This window comes from Phascolarctos cinereus, unplaced genomic scaffold, assembly GCF_003287225.1.
Source record: "Phascolarctos cinereus isolate Bilbo 61053 unplaced genomic scaffold, phaCin_HiC Scaffold_2;HRSCAF=192, whole genome shotgun sequence".
NCBI classification, from domain to species: domain Eukaryota; kingdom Metazoa; phylum Chordata; class Mammalia; order Diprotodontia; family Phascolarctidae; genus Phascolarctos; species Phascolarctos cinereus.
This window is the reverse complement of record NW_027555625.1, coordinates 370,742,070-370,760,540: the sequence shown is the minus strand read 5'-3', so window position 1 is coordinate 370,760,540 and position 18,471 is coordinate 370,742,070. Positions and strand designations below refer to the sequence as shown.

Genomic DNA, 18,471 nt, shown 5'->3' with positions numbered 1-18,471 from the left:
GGCCTATCACACTGTCCCATTGATTTTATCCTCTCAATAGTGATTTTCAGTTGCATCTGACTCTTTGTGATCCCATTTAGGGTTTTCTCAGCAAGGATACTGGAGTGGTTGGCCATTCCTTCTCCGGCTAGTTTCACAGATGAAGAAACTTGAGGCAAAACAAGGTTAAGTGACTTGTCCAGGTCACACAGCTAGTAAGTGTCTGAGGCCTGATTGAACTCAGGAAGATGAGTGTTCCTGATGCTAAGCCCAGCACTTTTATCCGCTTTTCCACCCATCTGGCTCCCCTGCAGTGGTAGCTTTAGTTAATTTCCTCAGCAAAGTAACTCAAGTAGATTTTGGTGCCTAAATTTAAATTTTGAGTGCTGGCATAGAACCTTCATTTTTCACACAGCAACCAGTGTTGTGAAATTTTACATTCTTAGGTCACCTGGCGACCTGAAGACATAGAGTTCTTGGGGCGGGAGTGAACTGGGTACCCACTTTAACTATCTCTTCTTAAATAAAGCTACTCTGCCCAAGCTTTCTTTCAAGTTCAGTGCAAAGGAAATGAATGGGAGAGATGAACAGTGAAACCTATCTCTGATAATGTTGGGGAACAGAACTACAATAGACTGTTTTTTCCGCTGTAGTAGTTTGAAGGGACCAAGAGCAGGTGGGATTGGAACTATACCATCCAGATCCATATGTGTAATAAAGGAAATGAAGGAATTTTCTCCTGCTTTCTTGTGCTGCTTTTTCCCTTTCTTACATGCTGCCTGTCTATTTTTGTTCTTTTACTCCTTTCCTCGCCAGTTGTCTGTAAAGTCTGGGTAAATGGGATTTATGTTTGAAATAGGTGTATTGGTCTAACGAGGAAAATGTGAGCTCAGTAACTAGGGCAGCATCAGGAACTTTTGACAGTGCTCACTTTTCTTTGTTCCTTTATTCTCCCCCTGCTCCATTTGTGAGGGCTTCAAATCCCCAAATGTGAGAATCAGATAAGAAGGTGTATTTAGCATGAAATTTAAATCAAACTTATCTTATAGTAGATAAATGTACCTACAAGATAGACTGGTCTAAACAGTACTAATAGCTGTTGTAATAACCCCCAGCTAACAATAGTGGCAGATTTTTATCCTGTCTGGTTTGTTATTGTAGGTTGGGTCTTGTGAGGGTCACAGTTCTTTGACTTTGTAAAGAATGGAATTAGTCTAGTGTAAAACATTAGTGTGGTATGCTAGTATAGATTTGGTTTCAGGCACATTTTAAAACAAGAAGAAAAGCTGTGATGGGGTGGGATGGGACAGGAATCAATACAATATACAAATACAATATAGAGGTATCTTTGAAAGAGAACTGCCAATTTAAGGGAGACCTATGACTAGGATTTTTTTAAATTTATTCACAGCTTTTCTTTTTATTTAATCTTCATTTCCCAGTATACCCTTTATATGACTTCCATTGCTTTTCTGAATTCTTAATATCCATTTCTTAGAGTAAGAATATTCCGTTACATTCGCATCCATTTTACATATGCGCGCACGTGCGCACACACACACACACGCATGCATGCATGCATACATACAGTATTACATATACATATATAGTATAGCCATTCTCCAGTCAGTGGCCATCTACTTTGTTTCCAGTTCTTTGCTGCTACAAAAAAAAGTGCTGTATGTGGGACCTTCATTTTTATCTTTGAACTCCTTGTGGTGTATGCCTGTCAGTGGGAAATTTAGGTCAAAGGGTTGTATGATTTTAACAGTTATTTCTGTTAGAGGTTATAATTTGTGTCAGTCTTGAATCTTTTTCTTCATTTATCTTAGGTTAACTCCCCCCCCCAAAAAAAGTTGCTGAATATTCTCTACCTCTTATTAGACAAGCAAATGTAATTATAAATAAAATGGCTTCATTTAAAGTTAGAAATTAGATGAATGAAGAAGGAAAATTTTGTTGTGTGCTTTGCATAGACCATGGGAATTCCAGCCTAAAACATCTTATTGTCAAAACCTCTGGATTCTTGAGGACGTACAGGTAAAATGCTCTTGGGCGTTTCTGTGTTATTTAAGACTCTTAAGGAATATTATTCTCTCTTTCTCAGCAATGGCACCAGTATGATATCGTTGATCATTCCTCCCAAAGACCAGATTTCCCGAGTGGCAAAAATGTTAGCTGATGAGTTTGGAACTGCATCCAATATAAAATCTCGTGTGAACCGCCTTTCAGTTCTGGGAGCCATCACATCTGTACAGCAGAGACTCAAACTCTATAACAAAGGTATCTTATTGATAACATGATTTCTCTCCGCCCCCCCCCACTTTGCTTCATTAAAAACATTTGTGATTTCTATCTATGTGCACTTAACGGACTTAAAATATTTAATTCTTCTTATGATTTTTTCCCATTCTGTGTCCCTTTATAGAAAATCACTCGTGGCAAGGTTTTTTGTTGGACTCTATAGCAAGGATGCTGCAGTAGTACTTTGGTCAGACTTGTTTCCCTAGGCTACTTGTCATCTTTTCTTAGTGGTGGTAATAATAACAATAATAATAGCATTTAATAGCACTTTAAGCTTTGAAAAGTGCATTATGTATGTCATCTCATTTGATCCTCATAACAGCCCTGTGAGGTAGGTGCTATTATTATTCCCATGGAATGTAGCATTATTTTGTTTGGAGATTTAATTAGTAGTTTTTAAGGTATTGGACTGAAAATGTTAACATGCTCTTATATATTTGGACATTTTAGAGCAAGTTTCAAAATGTAGATAGACTTAAGTTTTAAAATCTTAATCTTGTGCTATGCCTGGACTGATTACTAGTCTGCTGAAGGAGGACAAAGGCTAAAATTCCTATCAGATCTCAAATGTTAAAATACTGGGTTTCAATGGGATTAAATGATTGTCTTTTTGCAGTACCTCCAAATGGTCTGGTTGTTTACTGTGGAACAATTGTGACAGAAGAAGGAAAGGAAAAGAAAGTCAACATTGACTTTGAACCTTTCAAACCAATCAATACATCATTGTATCTGTGTGACAACAAATTCCATACAGAGGTAAGAATCGAAACAGTTTTCTGTCATGGGCTTTGAAAGAAAGCCATTCATTTTGTTCAGTGGAGAGGGCTGGGGGCGGGAAAGAGTGGTGAAAGAACAGGGTTTAAGTAGCTGTGCCTGATAACTTTCTAATTCTATTTCTGATACACATTATCTCTGAAATCTATACTACTACTGTAGCAAAATACTGCTTTATACAGTATCCACATGGCATAGGGGTTTATATGAAAGCTAAAAGAATCTTGTATCTATCTTTGGGATAGGTGGGGCCCTGCTTGGCAGACAAGGAGACAGGAAACTCAGGGGACATTCATTAGTCTTTAAATAGTCTTTGTTGCCAATTTGTTCTTGCTGATTTGGTGAGGAAATGGAATGTCACCACTCTAGATGTTCAGTGACTAAACTGAAAAGAGAGGACCCTAACCTTTTTCTGCCAAGCATGAGGACAAACCATTCTCAGGAAAATCAAATAGAAACCAGTCTTAAGTCCTTGAATAGAAAGGCTGACTTTTAAAAGAAGTGCAGTAAAAAGATGAAAACAAAATCCTTTGAAATAAAGCAGTTTGCTCAGTTGCCATCACGGTAGTCATCTGCATGGGAGCTAGCATTGTTCCGTTCTGGAGACAAGAACTTGCTCATAGTATGGCAACGGCCAATTCCACTTTTTTGGAAAGTGGGCTAGAATGGGCTTTGAAAGCTAGGAAAAGATACTGTTTGACCTGTCTATGCCTCTTTATCAATTCTGTTTATACATACTTTTTTTCATTAAACATCTCAATAATGTATAATCATATTGTGCACTACCACAATTTATCTTGAGAGCCTCCTTTCGGGTCATGTATTTTGATGGCTTTGCAATGGTGTTAGTAATTTCAGTAGATAGAAGATCTCACTAAAGTGACCCATATCCATAGTCAGTGGGACAATCCAGAATTTGAAATCAGCTCCTGGTTCAGTTCTTTTGCCTTTCATGGACCATGGTAGTAGAAAAAATTCTACAGTGGACTGAGAATGGCATTCATCCAATGGATGATACTGGGTACATTGATAGCAGTTCAGATGACTTTTGGAAATTTTGATGACACCAGATAAGGACTTCTGGGAATAGTATTTTTTCCCCCAATTACATGTAAAGATATTTTTCAGCATTCATTTTTTTATAAAATTTTTGAGTTCCAGATTTTTTTTCCCCTCCCTTCCATTCCCCCTCCCCAAGATGGCAAGCAATCTGATATAGGTTGTATGTAGGCAGTCATGAAAACAGGGAGTTAATCTTCTTTGCTGCGTCTCTTAAGGATATAACACAGACTTGCAAAATATTTTTTGTCAGAAGTTTCCAACTGGAAGTCACCATCCTATCACGAACTTTACCTGATTATGGCTTAACCATGGCACAGTTTGAATTTTGTGGCTTTCTTGTTGCCTGACACCCTAACTTATTTAATGAGTTTACCTTCGTTAGTTTTTCTGAATCTTAACTTCTTCCCAAAGGAAGAATAATGTGTAATAATAAAATAATGTGTAATCTTCCTTGTTCTGCTTCCTTTGGACTTAGCAGGGGTAACTCGGTGTACAATTCAGTTTTTTCTCCGTCAGAATCAAAGTTAAGCTAATTGTGTCGGCTAATGGAGAATTCTTTGGAGGAATGTTTGTTTCTCACTGGTGGCAGTATTATATCTGGTTTCCCTCAAGCCAGTGTAACAGATCACCCTGAAGAATATAACTTCAGGGGCAGCTAGGTGGTGCAGTGGATAGAGCACCAGCCCTAGATTCAGGAGGATCTGAGTTCAAATCTGGCCTCAGACACATAACACTCACTAGCTGTGTGACTCTGGGCAAGTCACTTAACTCCAATTGCTTCACCAAAAAAAAAAGAAGAAGAAGAAGAATACGACTTCATTAACATGTGCAACAATCCTCCCTTGATACTAATTCCCACATGGTAGACATGGGAGAACATCTGTTCCAGGATTGGGCAAAGAGTGATTTAAAAAAAATAGAACAAACTCTTGATCACAGTGATTAACCTGTACTTTTCTGGTTGATCTTTAAAGACGCCATTTTCTTATTCCCTATTTAAAGTGAAGTGTAAGAAGGTTACCACCCAGCAAGCGTCAGTCTGCCGAGTCTGTAGGGTACGAACTGTCATCTTGTCCTAAAAGCCCCTACTTTGCCATTTGGGGGACGGGAAATCGGGGGTGAACATTGTATCCCAAGAAAAGGGGGTTTTCCTCCTCAACTCTTGAATGCTTGGTTTGGTTAGTTGTGTTTCTAAAGCGTAAGGCTGTAGGGGGTTTGTTGATATCCAAGACATTTCCTTATGTTGAAGTTTGCAGCCAGATGTCATTTAAATATCACATTGCCCCTTTCTCTCTTTTTTTTCCCCATTGAAAATGATCTCAAGTTTGTGGTGTGGCCTAGTATATGGAGTTCTAGTCTTAGAGCCAGAGCTCACATTTTAACTGTTTGACCACGGACAGATCACCTAATCTTAACACTTAATCACCGGTGCCTTCCTCCGTAATTTTACCTTGTGTTTATTTTTTGTATGCCTATACAGGTACATATACATATTGTTTCCTCTGGCTAGATTATAAGTTCCCTGAGAACAGGGACTGTTTCAGTTTTACCTTTGTACTCAGTTGTTCAGACAGAAAGGACAAATATATCATAGGAAATTATATTCTTGAGCCAGAAGATGACCTCTTCAGATATTTGTTCTTAGTTTCACACTTCTCAGGCCTACTTCAAAGAAGGACGATTATATGACAAGTTCTTTTAAACAATGGAAACTTGGATCCTTAATTTGTAAATTTTACATACCATGAGTTTTCTGAGGTTTTTAGTTCTTTCCTCTGCCTTGTTTAAATAGGATTACAAGGATAAGTTCAAAATGACAATCTCCCTTTAATGAATTGGGTACTTGTTACCTTTTCTGTCTTTTGGTCGTGAAGTACATCGAGATGTTCCACAGCCCTCTTAATGTCCTCAGAAAACTCCAGTGAGGTTCCAGACTCTTAGAAATCAGTTACCTTATATCTGAAGTTGGCATCATTGGCCATTTTACTGCAGCACCACTATCTTAAATGTCAAAAGAAATTTGTTTTGTGTGTTTATTCTCATGCAGTGCAACAAACTTTAAAGCACCTCTCGTGAACAAAGCATGTCCTGTTGTTTATGGTATCTTAGTTCTCAGAGAATCTTTGCTCTGAGCCATTAAGACGTCTGCTTATTGTGTGATGTTCATTTTCTAGGCTCTTACAGCGCTACTGTCTGATGATAGCAAGTTTGGCTTTATTGTAATAGATGGTAGTGGTGCACTCTTTGGCACTCTGCAAGGAAACACAAGAGAAGTCCTGCACAAATTCACTGTGGATCTCCCAAAGAAACACGGTAAACTAGGAAGAGAACACGAACTCCTTTGTCTTTCTCCTGACAGTAATAGGAAAGCTGAAGTCATATGAGAGCAGAACAGCAGAGTAAAATGCGGATTGTAGGCTTGGAGATAGTGTTGAATGATTGAAGATGTGATTTATCCTGTCTGAAATTTTCCAAATAGTAAGCTAGAAATCTGAGGTTTAAACCTGTCTTATTAAATGCTAAAGGTTAATCATTTAATCTAGTCAAGTAATAAAGAATAATAATTTCATTTATTTGACTGCCTATAATCCACTTGAGGAGTGAATCAGCCTGGTAAAATTTTTTTTTTTTGCTTTTCTTGGAAGTCATTACTCCTGTCTTACTCACACTATATCTTTGTTTCAAAGGTAGGGGAGGTCAGTCTGCCTTGCGTTTTGCCCGTTTACGAATGGAAAAACGACACAACTATGTAAGAAAGGTAGCAGAAACTGCTGTGCAGCTGTTTATTTCTGGGGACAAAGTGAATGTGGCTGGTCTCGTTTTAGCTGGATCAGCTGACTTCAAAACTGAACTAAGTCAATCTGACATGTTTGATCAGGTGAGTGAAAGAGAGGGAGAGCTTTTCATTATATGTGCTTTAGGGTTAAGAGTGCTCGTGAACCTTGGCAAATCAGCATTGGGACTCATGCATCCAGTATTTTTGGCAGCTAGAGAACCAGTTTCAGTGATAGCTAGTGTAAGTATTCTGGCTTAAATAATAGAGATTCAGTATTAAAAGGAATTGTTTCCTGCTGTAGGTTAACTTATGATTTATTCTGGGAGGAAGTAAGGAGATGTAAAGGAGATCTGGATTAGAACAGAAGATAGGAGAGATAGATGGTTGAGGGAGCAGCACACAGCAGTGGTTTTAGAAATTATGTTTTATTCCAAAGAAACAAGTGTCATTTTGTAAAGGGTCACTCATTTGTGTTAAAGAGCTGTGTTTTCCCTATCCTTTTCTGGTTTGTGCCTTGCCAAGGCTGAGACCATTGTCCCTCTTTGCTGTTTCTCTCCCTTTCTACTTCTTATAATACCGAGGGTGTTCATCCATGCTGAAATAAGGGTAAGCATTGACACATTGGATCTGAAAAAAAATGAGGATTGCAAATGCCTTGAATCCTCACTAAGATGCTGGTTCAATTCAGAGAGGTTCCCTGATCAGAAAGATCTAGTTTGTGCCTGTTTTCATGGATCATCAGGCCCTAAAACTTTTATCACCTGGTAGCCAACCTTCTGGGAAAAGCTTCTCTATGCTTGATTCGGCTGGACCTCAGGCAGCAGACATGGTCAGTCACTGGGACCACATTCTAAAGACTTTCTGGTTTGATAGATACTGGCAGAACTTTCACCAACTCAAGGTCCCTTCTACACTAGAATAGGGGGGTGATTCTTGCTTGGGTATGGGTTTCCTTCCAACTCTGATTGCTTAATTGAAGTTAAAAGAACCTGGGTTCAAATCCTGGCTCAACTATTTAGGAGCTATATGTCCTTGGACAAATCAGTTTCCTCATCAATAAAACAAAGAGGTTGGAATAAATCACCTCAAAATTCACTTACTCTGAAGCTATGATCTTGTGATCATGTTCCCAATTCATTAGGTAAAGCCACAAAGGTATTTCATCAGATAGCTTGACAGGAAGAGACAGCTTTCCCCATCCCAAGAGCAAAGCAATTCTTATTGTGTTTAAGCTCTTTGAAGGTCTCAGAATAGGTAGAGAGACAGTCGGTTGTGGTTGACTAGGGCAGTCTCTCTAACAGTGTATTCCATAGTGAAAGCAGAGCCTACACTCAGTAAACTGAACCTGTCTCCTCTCCTAAACCCCCAAATTCAAACTTACTTGACCCAGTGATCATAATGCCGTGCTTTGAAAATACTGATGATGTTTTTTTTATTTGTGTCAAAGCGATTGCAATCGAAAGTTTTAAAATTAGTTGATATCTCCTATGGTGGTGAAAATGGATTCAATCAGGCAATTGAGTTGTCTACTGAAGTCCTCTCCAACGTGAAATTCATTCAAGAGAAGAAACTAATAGGTATGGATGGAATGTAGCTAATTTCCATAGTATCCTTAGGGTTTTCCCTATACCAGTGTTTTCCCATCTTTGAAGCAGGTTACATTTTTGCTTCAAAGGTATAGGAAGGTAATAGGAAGGAATAATTAGAAAATTAATTAGGGTCCTGTTAGAATAATGTTCTTGAAGGTCCCTTTCAACTATAAAATTCTGTGAATCTGAAGATATAAACAATAAGTGTGTTTCATGGTGATCCTAGCCTAAGAATTGCTCATGTATATAAAACTGTCCCCAGAGCACCAATACTCCCTTTCGTGTATCATTCTGTGAAATTTTGACCATTGCTGGTGGGGCGGTGGGTGGGAAGAGAATCATCTTATACCTTATCTTCAATGTGTTGTAAGCTTTCTTTTTTCCTCCAATGATTCGGGCTGCATTTGGAAGATACAAGTTAATTTATACCTTTACTGACTGTCTGCCTTCTCTGTTCCTAATTATATGCTGCTAAACACTCCTGAAGAAAGTAGTATAATCGTACTGATGGGTTCCACTACAAATGCTATGTTTTCTAAACCCAACTGGGCCCTCACTGTTGCATGGCAGTCCTTTTATTCTTCCCCGAATGACTGTCACATTCTCCACAAGATGTTACCTTTCTCTCTGACTTCCTGCTTTACTACAAAAATGGAGACCATCCATCATGAGCTCCCTATTCTTGCCCACTCTGTACTTCCTGACAAACCCATCTTCATCTTCCATTCTTTTCTAGTCTAGTTCTGTTCTCAGATGAAGACTCCTTGCCAAGCCTAAAAATGTTCCACTTATATTTCTGATCCCACCATCTCACATCTGTAGGAGCTTGCCCCTCAAGTCATTCTCCTTCTTTTATCTTCATTCTCTCCTTATCTACTCATTACTTCTCTTCAATGTACAAACATGCCCAGATATCCCTGATCCTTAAATGTTTCCTTGACTGTAACATTTCCGAAAAGTTACCCTTTATCCCTCCTTTTAATATCCAGACCCCTGGAAAGGATCGTTTATACTGATCTCTTATTTTTCTCACTTCCCTCTCCTCAAGCCCTTGTAGGTTAAGCTTAAGTACAACTTCACTAAAACTCTTCTCTCCTGTTAACTGCTAAACTCAATAACCTTTTAAAAAGTCCTCGGTCATTCTTACCTCTGCAGCTTTTCACACTATTGACCATTCCTTTCCCTTAGATCCCATAGATTCTCTTGGTGTCTGGGACACTGATCTTCCTTGATTCTTCCCTTACCTGACTCATCCTTCTTGGTCTCCTTTACCAGATCATCCTTTCCCACCCTGTATCCACCAAAACTCTATCCTGGACCCTCTTTGCTCTCTCCTTTGGTGATGACTTCTATAACTGCATATATATCTAGCCTTACACTCTCTTCTGAACTCCCATTTTTATAACCAGCTGCCTGCTAGACATCTCTAACTGGTTATCCTATAGGCATCCCAAATTCAAAATGTTTTCAATAGACTTGTTATTCCCTGCCCCCTTCCTTCCCTTCTCTAAACTTTCCTGATTTTTTTTTCTGTCACCATCATTTTCCTGGTTACCTAAGTTTAAAACCTTAGGATCATTCTTGATTCCTCTCTTCCTCAGTTTCTGTATCCAGTCAGTTAGCAGTCTACAATAGTTCATACATCCATCCCCTTCTTTCCACTCAATCTCTTCCTTATCACTCTCCTGGACTATTGTGATAGCCTTCTGATTGATTTCCCTGCTTTTAGTCTCTTCCTTCTCCAGTCCTTTCTTCATCTAGCTGCCAAATTGTTTCTAAAAACAGATCAGACCATGTTTTTCCACTATTGAAAAATCTTCAATGGCTTCCTATCACCTTGAAGATAAAGTAGAATTCCTTCAGTATGGCATTTAAAGTTCTTCACAATCTGGCTTCTGCTTATCTTTATAATCTTATATCAGTTCCCTTCATTTTCTTTCCTTTATAGGCAAACTGCTTGCTGTCCTCAGCTCATAGTGGTGCGCCTACTATCTATGCACAAGGAGTCGTCAGTGTGTGGGATCCATTGCTTGTGGGATCCATTGCCTCCTTATCCTTGCCTTGTACAATTGTTAGCTTCCTTCAAAGCGTAGTTCAGGTGCTACTTCCTGACACCTTTCCTGATCCCCCTCTTAAAATTACTTTGTGTATATAAATATACATATATATACACACACATACACTTACATGTCGTATTAATTGTTATACATGATGTCTCCCCCAGTAGAATGGAAGCTCCTTGAGGGTAAGGATGGTTTTATTTTTATCGTTCTAACCCCAGCATCTAGCCAATACTTTATACATAGTAGGTGTTTAGTAAATGTTTGTTGGACCATTCGATTGATTTGTCCTCTTGGGCATCTTCTAATTGTAGGAAGATACTTTGATGAAATTAGCCAAGACACCGGGAAGTACTGTTTTGGAGTTGAAGACACACTAAAGGCTTTGGAGATGGGAGCTGTAGAGATCCTGATAGTGTATGAAAATCTAGATATAATGAGATACGTTCTTCATTGCCAAGGCACAGAAGGTAGGACGAGCTAATAGAGTAATGGGATTATTCCTTTTAGGAATTCAGGGCATCTGGGACAGTCTCAAAGGTCCACAGAACGGTCTCCTGGGCATCGAGAAAGCAGACTTTATTGTCACTGCCTCTCTTCCACCCCTTTGATCTTACTTTTCCTTCTCCACAAAACATCTGTCCTTCTGACATAAGTCCATAGACACACTTAGGGGGTTTTCTCAGTAGTTATATTCTTTTTGAACCGGTGAGGTAACGCCGTGGATAGAGCACTAGTCAGAGAAGTCCTGAGTTCAAATGTGACCTGAGAGACTTCGTAGCTGTGTGACTCTGAGCAGGCCACTTACCTTCTGTTTCAGTTTCCTCATCTGTAAAGCAGGGACCATAGCAGCACCTCCCTCAGGATCAGATGAGATCGTGATTATAAGATGCTCAGCATGGCATCTGGCACGTAGTAGGTGCTGCTTAGACGCTAGTTATTATTATCTCGTTAAGGACAGGAATAAGTTCTTGTGGGAGGTTTTGTGTGTTTTATGTATTTCCCCTTAACTCATTCCACATTGCAAGTTCTCGATACCTCCGAAATGGGTGTTTAGGTTAATTTGTACAGCAGTTTCAGAGCTTCCACTTCACCTGGTAGATCAGTAACTTTGAATCCATCAAGACTAGGCTTATTTTTATTTTTTTATATTTATATTTTATTTTTTCCTTCCGTCTCCTAAAATCTATAGAAGAGAAGATTCTATATTTGACTCCAGAGCAAGAGAAGGATAAATCTCACTTTACAGACAAAGAGGTACGTATAGGTCCTTGGTTCCGAACTCTTGCCATAACTAGCTATTTGACCTAAAGTGACTCTTTGAGCCTCAGTTTCCTAATCTGTAAAATCATAGGATTCCAGCTTAACATTCTCATTGTGTCTTGGGTTAGTAAACACTGGATTATTAAAATGCCAGCTTCAGTCTTCTCATTTAGTGTAGTGCAGTCTTGCTTGTGAGGCAGCAATGTGAGGACTTAAACCTAAGTCTTTTTGTGGTTTAATTTTGTTTTTCATCTGGAAACTGTCAAAACAATTTGCAGAAATTAACTTGAGGCCAACATCTTAACACTGTATGCCACAGTAAGCTCAAACTGAATATAGAACCTGAATTTTAAAGGTCACGTCATAAAAAATTTAAATGAAAATGAGATCAGGTATTTGTCACAGCTTATCACTAATGGCAAAGTTCTTAACCAAACAAATGAAAGAAGCAATCGCAAATTGACAAGCTTTTGCATCAGTGAATTTGTGAGAGCAAGTTTATGATAAGGAAAAGCTATTGATTAGGGGAAATCTGTATGAACTATGTGATGGACCTGATATCTAAAGTAGTGAACTGACACAAATATGTAAGACCTCAGTGGATAAGTAGTAAAGGATATAAAAGAATTATAAACTGTTTGCCATGTGAGATTGCCCTGCACACTAATACACTGATAATGTAGCTGTGGGTGGTTCAGCCATTCTGGAAAGGAATTTGAGTTGTGGAAAGTTGCTTGGAAAATGACTAAAATGTGTACCATTTAAACCAGAGATCCTAAGTTAGGCATGCACCTCACTTAGGTCAAAGTTATAAAAGTCTCATCTACATAAAAATGAAGTAACACTTTTTACTAGAAATTATGAAAATAGAGAATTCAGAGAACATAGAAGGCTTATGTTAACTGATAGAGTGAAGTAAAGAGAACCAGAGGAAAATATACACAATAAATACAACAGTGTAAATCAAAAGACTTTAAAAAAAAACAAACACAACCAAACTGAATGATGTTCCCTAAACTTGGTTTTGAAGAAGAGATGGGAAAAATGAATTTATTTCCCTTCTTTGCAGAGTTGGAGGACTACAGGAATGGAATATTGCATATAATGTCACACAAAGTTAATGAATGGCTTGGTTAGTTTTACTTAACTATTATCTTTTTTTTCTTCTCTTTGTTACAGGGCTGGCTTGCTTTGGGTGGGAGGAGAAATATGTTCAAAATTGAAGGTTATAGAAGAAAAAAGATTTCATTAAAGAATATTTTTAAATGATGAAATCTTTTGTATTTCTGTCACCTTCATATCTGAATGCATCCCACCTCCTCCCCCTAACCACTGAACACTTGTAACAATAAAGAGAAAAAAGGGGGGGCAATTCAGCATAACAAATTAACTGAGTCTTATAGTCTACTAATAGTCTATATCCATAGTCCCCCATATCAACATAAGTTTATATCATATCCTTTCCCAAAAATAGGAAAATTTAATCCAGTCATAAAATAAGTTCTTCATTCCTTTTTATCTTGGTCATCTGAAAAACTAAGTCTTGGACTGACTTCTTTGAGTTGGGTATAAATATATCCTAAAGCCTGAGGTGATTGATCTGGTATCAGCTTCACAGTCAGGTTTCTCTCAAAGAGCTCCTTCTTCAATTCTGAGTTTGGGGGTCTTATTCTTCTGTGTGTCTCCAGAAAAGTGGCCTGGTAGAGCTACTCTGGAAGTGTCTTAGTGCTGCCTGGGACTCTTTAAATAGTTCGATTTAGGAAGCAAACAGTAAGAATCAATTTGCAGAATTGCTCTGTGTGTGCGTGTGTATGTGTCTGTGTTGGAAATGTAATACTGTAATGTGTGGTGTCCAAGCTATTGAAGCTAAAAACTAGGAGATACTGTTTTGAGATCTTAGAATATCTTTTGATGTGGCAAAACTCTAGAAAAGTTTTGCTGAACTAATTTTCAGATTTAGGAATTTAGCCGTTAATGGAGCTGACATCCAAGCCAGACTTAACTTCACATGATTGTCTTTGTATTCGTTGTTCTGTCTTCTCCCATAGACAGGACAGGAACATGAGCTGATAGAGAGTATGCCACTACTGGAATGGTTTGCTAACAACTATAAAAAATTTGGAGCAACGTTGGAAATTGTTACAGACAAGTCACAGGAAGGATCCCAGTTTGTGAAAGGATTTGGTGGAATTGGAGGTAAGCAACACATTTTAAATATGAGATTAAGGTCTCCTAAGTGCTTGTTCAGTGTCCCAGTTTCAGGTATTGTTCAGTGTCTTTGGACAGTTGACTTAGCCTCAGGGAACCTAGCTCATTCTCTGCCATATTGTCATCTTTATCAGCCTTGGTGTGGGGGTGGGAGTGGCTTATGGCAGTTTCATTATTTCATGCAAGTGTCCAAACCGAATATGAACCTAAAGGAACCAAGGAGGAGTTGGAAATTTGGCTTGGGGTTCTTCCTTTTGGCTAATTTGGGCTTCTCTGATCCCATAGCAAAGCTAGGCTTGCCAGTCTTTTATGTTGTCTGGAAACAATGGCTTATTCTTTGTTTGTTCCCCCAGGTATCTTGCGGTACCGAGTAGATTTCCAGGGAATGGAATACCAAGGGGGAGATGATGAATTTTTTGACCTTGATGACTACTAGGTAGTCGACCTGGGTCCGGCAAAACGTGCCTCGCCCTCCAGCATCCAACCCAAGGAGCAAATGCGTGGTGGAAACAAAACAGATCCCTGCCTTATGATTGGAACATTTCCAGAACTTGATCCATGAGCATTGGATATTGAAAAGAAAACAGAAACAAAAAAACCCAACCCTACACTTTGGTTTGTCATGGTGTCAGTGCAGCAGCAAACTACTAAGTTCCTAAATGCCACTTTGGACTAATTTAAAAAAGAATCGCAGTTTTTACTTTTACTCAATGGTGAAATTGGTTGCTCTTGTATTTTATGAAAAAAAAATGATTTTTTTAACCTTCATACATAGAAGCAAAAATACTTTAACTGCTGTAAAACCTTCAAAAGTTAATAGAAGTAAGATCATACTGGTTTGTTTCTTATTTTGATTGGAGAAAATTTCAATTGCTGCATTTCGCGGTGACCCATTTACATGGCATTCTCAGCTTAGACTGCATAAGAAGAAATATATGTGGTGAAATATTGGAACCATTTCTCTCTTGGTCTCTGTTTAATGTTGAAAGGGTAAAGTAACAGAAGGCAACATCAGCTTCTTTCCCCTGAACCCACACCCCACATACCCCAAGCGGTCAGTTCGGAGGGTACAAGTTGCACTGCACATTCAAACTGACTTAGTAGGAATCACTGGGTCACTGGACTGTTCACTCACATTCATTGTGCAGAAGCATTTGTGCCTAAGTTTCAGGAGCTCTCATCACTGTATGCTCTAAGGAGGGTGCCCAGGATCTTAGCCTGCTAGAAACTAGTTTGGGGGTAGTGGGGGGGTGGGAGGGTGGGGGGAGTAATGGGGCACCTGTGCTGGGATTGTGAGAAATAAAACATGCAATTTAAGTGGAAGCAAAGTAATTTAAAGAAATTTTTATTTTTTACACTCGGGTCTATTCCTTGGTAAAGGGAGGTGGTTGTGTTTTCCTTGTGTTGGGACAGCATGAGATTATGTGAATTTTTTGATTTTTTAAAAAAAACTGAAAGATGTTTCACAGGGACGACAGATAAGACGTGTATGCCTGTGCATGTGATTAGAAACCCCCAAAACTTTCTGGTGGGCCTGGAGCTTCTTTTTAGACTTTGGGACGCACAAGCATCACTCAACGTGGGAAGTCAAGGCAAGGGGGCTGGGGAGGGGCAGGACCCAGCTCCTGGCATCATGGACTTTAACCATGTTGGATTCAAAAACGGCCCCCAAAATATGAAGCCTGAGCTTGGCTGCTGGGGAGTAAGTTGGACTGGTGCCCAGCTCACGTGCAGTGCTGTGGAATGCCCAAGAAAGTAACAGTGGATGAAGTGTAGAATGTACCCCCCGTAATAGCAATGAATAAAGCGTACCAAATGGACTTTGAGCCAGTGGTTTTAAAAGTCAATGTGGCATATCCCCCACATACTGATGGAGAGTAGTGGGGTTCATTTGGTTTCCTGCCTGGGTACTTTTCACACTTTAGTGCCTGACTGCTTCTTCACTGACTTTTGACTCAGTCACTCGTAGCTTTATTGGTCTGAACCAACTCCTTGTTCCGAGGTTGCAGACTTGCTTATCGTTCCAATAATCCTGTTTCACTTGAATGAAGGGAGTATGTCTTAATATGTAACGCTTCTGGTTCTCACACTGTACTCTGAGGTCCAAATGACTGTGTGTCAATGTGTAACCTGATGTGTCAATCTCCCAGTAAGAGTCAATGTTTGGGTGTTCACTGGATTGGGAGGCTTCACCAGAACAGGCTTTTGCCTTGGGCTCTGCTGTTTATTTGCAGAAAACCCAAGTGTGAACAAACTTGCTCTCTTCGCAGCAGTACCTTAGGGTTTTGCCATTGTAAATGGGTCTAATGTGATATGACAAGACCAGAAAAATTGGATGTAAATTTACATATTTGAATATACTGCTTGTTGTTTCACATGATACATTTAGGGTATGCAGCTCCTTTTTTTGTAGTTTTTATTTTTACTATTTAAGTTTGGAAATGATGCCAAATTTTTGTATTTCTTTAATCAATGTGTTCTCTTCGGTGATATATATTGCATTATATATTGATGTGTGTATCAATATATACTGATATGTATTACACTTACACATACACATATGAGGGGGTGAAAATCATAGCCTTCGCATTCTATATAGCCTCTGCAGAGAGATCCTAAGCAGCGAAATCTTGGTGTTGTGATGTACAGAAATGGAGAAGAGTATTAAACCATATTTAAGAATATAATCTGTGTGCTTGAGATTTTTTAGGACTGGTACTGGGTGCTGTTGTGATAGGAGGGTGGGGTATTAACTCTGTCGAGACCCACATTCCAGTCAGTCGGTGGTCACTGGTGTATTGGCTTCTCTCCAGGTTTTGGTCAGAGTGTTCTATCTCCTGCAGGCTCATAACCTGTGATTGGGCAGGCAGAGAACTGTCCTGGTGAAGCTCAGTGGTTGGGGAAGGATGGCTGCAGTTCTTTAAAAGTCTCTTTAGAGAGGGGCGGAGCCAAGATGGCAGAGTGAAAGCAGTGACTTGCTTGAGCTCTCCTCCAAACCCTCTCCTCCAAACCCTTCCAGATACTCATAAAAAATGGCTCTAAACAAATTCTGAAGCAGCAGAACCCACAAAAAGACAGAGTGAAACATTTCCAGCCCAAGACAACCTGGATGATTGATCAGAAAGGTGTATGGTGCCGGGCTGGAAGCGCAGCGCAGCGTGGTATGGGTGCACAGGCCGCAGTGTGGGCACGGAGGCTGCAGCACACCTGGAGCGGGCCTCAGAGGACTGAATCTCCGGCAGCTGTAGAGGTTTCCAGACTCCTCAATCCACCAATGCCAAAGACAAATTAGAAGGTCAGTGGGAAAAATCTGTTTCTGTCGGTGCCTGAGAAAGGAAGGTGGGGTTTCAGCTCCATTCCCAAGAGTGGCCTGGGGGGGGGGCGCTTCCCGAGCTTCCGGCCCACAGACTGAGGGGGAATCCAGTGGCTGATCAGAGAGGGATTGCAGGGATCTCTTTGCCAGTGCTGAGACAGGAATCTCTTGCTTTGCCCATGTTTGGATCTGGGCCACAGTTCTGGGCAGTGGTGCTGGGGGGAGGAGGAGTGCTGGCTTGGTGGAGCTTGTAGTGGTTGTGGTGCCCCTCATCACAATTACAGGACAGAAAGGAGTACTTGTAGTCGCAGGCCAGGAAAGGAGTAAACACCATGCCCCTTATCATACCACCTTGGAAGAACTGAAAATTTACAGGTCCCTACAAGTATCTCTGAAAACAGCTGTACAAACCCCCGAAGCCTGGGACAGTACATTCTCCACATTGGAAGCAGATTTGTACCTTAACAAAGAGTATAAAACCCAAGTAATTGGCTGGGATCATGAGCAAGCAGCACAAAAAGAGTCAGACTATATTATCTTACTTTGGTGAAAAAGAAGACCAAAATATACAACCAGAAGAAGACAACAAAGTCAAAGCCTCCAAGAAAAATATGAATTGGTCCCAGGCCATGGAAGAGCTCAAAAACGATTTTGAGAAGCAAGTTAGAGAAGTAGAGGAAAAACTGAGAGTGATGCTAAAGGAGACCCAAAAAAATACTGAAGAAAATAACACCTTAAAAAATAGCCTAACCCAAATGGCAAAAGAGGTCCAAAAAGCCAATGAGGAGAAAAATGCCCTAAAAAGCAAAATTGGCCAGATGGAAAAGGAAGTCCAAAAGCTTACTGAAGAAAATACTTCCTTAAAAATTAGAATAGAGCAATTGGAAGATAGTGACTTTATGAGAAATCATGACACAGTAGAACAAATCCAAAAGAATGAAAAATTAGAAAACAATGTGAAATATCTCATTGGAAAAACAACTGACCTGGAAAATAGATCCAGGAGAGAATTTAAAAATTATTGGACTATCTGAAAGCCATGATCAAAAGAAGAGCCTAGACATCATCTTTCAAGAAATTATCAAGGAAAACTGCCCTGATATATTAGAACCAGAGGGCAAAATAGAAATTGAAAGAATCCAC

At 39.6% G+C, this 18,471-nt stretch overlaps 1 protein-coding gene across 1 annotated transcript in view; it reads left to right on the top strand.

The window, feature by feature from the left end:
• ETF1 (eukaryotic translation termination factor 1) overlaps window positions 1–16,702 on the top strand; it is a 37,863-nt gene extending 21,161 nt beyond the window's left edge. Inside the window, exons 3-11 of the mRNA XM_021005037.2 lie at window positions 2,087–2,262; window positions 2,900–3,039; window positions 6,294–6,432; window positions 6,807–6,997; window positions 8,343–8,472; window positions 10,859–11,014; window positions 11,737–11,801; window positions 13,856–14,003; window positions 14,369–16,702. Of these exons, the coding sequence (XP_020860696.1) occupies window positions 2,087–2,262; window positions 2,900–3,039; window positions 6,294–6,432; window positions 6,807–6,997; window positions 8,343–8,472; window positions 10,859–11,014; window positions 11,737–11,801; window positions 13,856–14,003; window positions 14,369–14,451 (1,228 nt within the window). The 3' untranslated portion in view covers window positions 14,452–16,702. The remainder of the gene's footprint in view (window positions 1–2,086; window positions 2,263–2,899; window positions 3,040–6,293; window positions 6,433–6,806; window positions 6,998–8,342; window positions 8,473–10,858; window positions 11,015–11,736; window positions 11,802–13,855; window positions 14,004–14,368) is intronic.
• The last annotated feature ends 1,769 nt before the right edge of the window (window positions 16,703–18,471 follow it).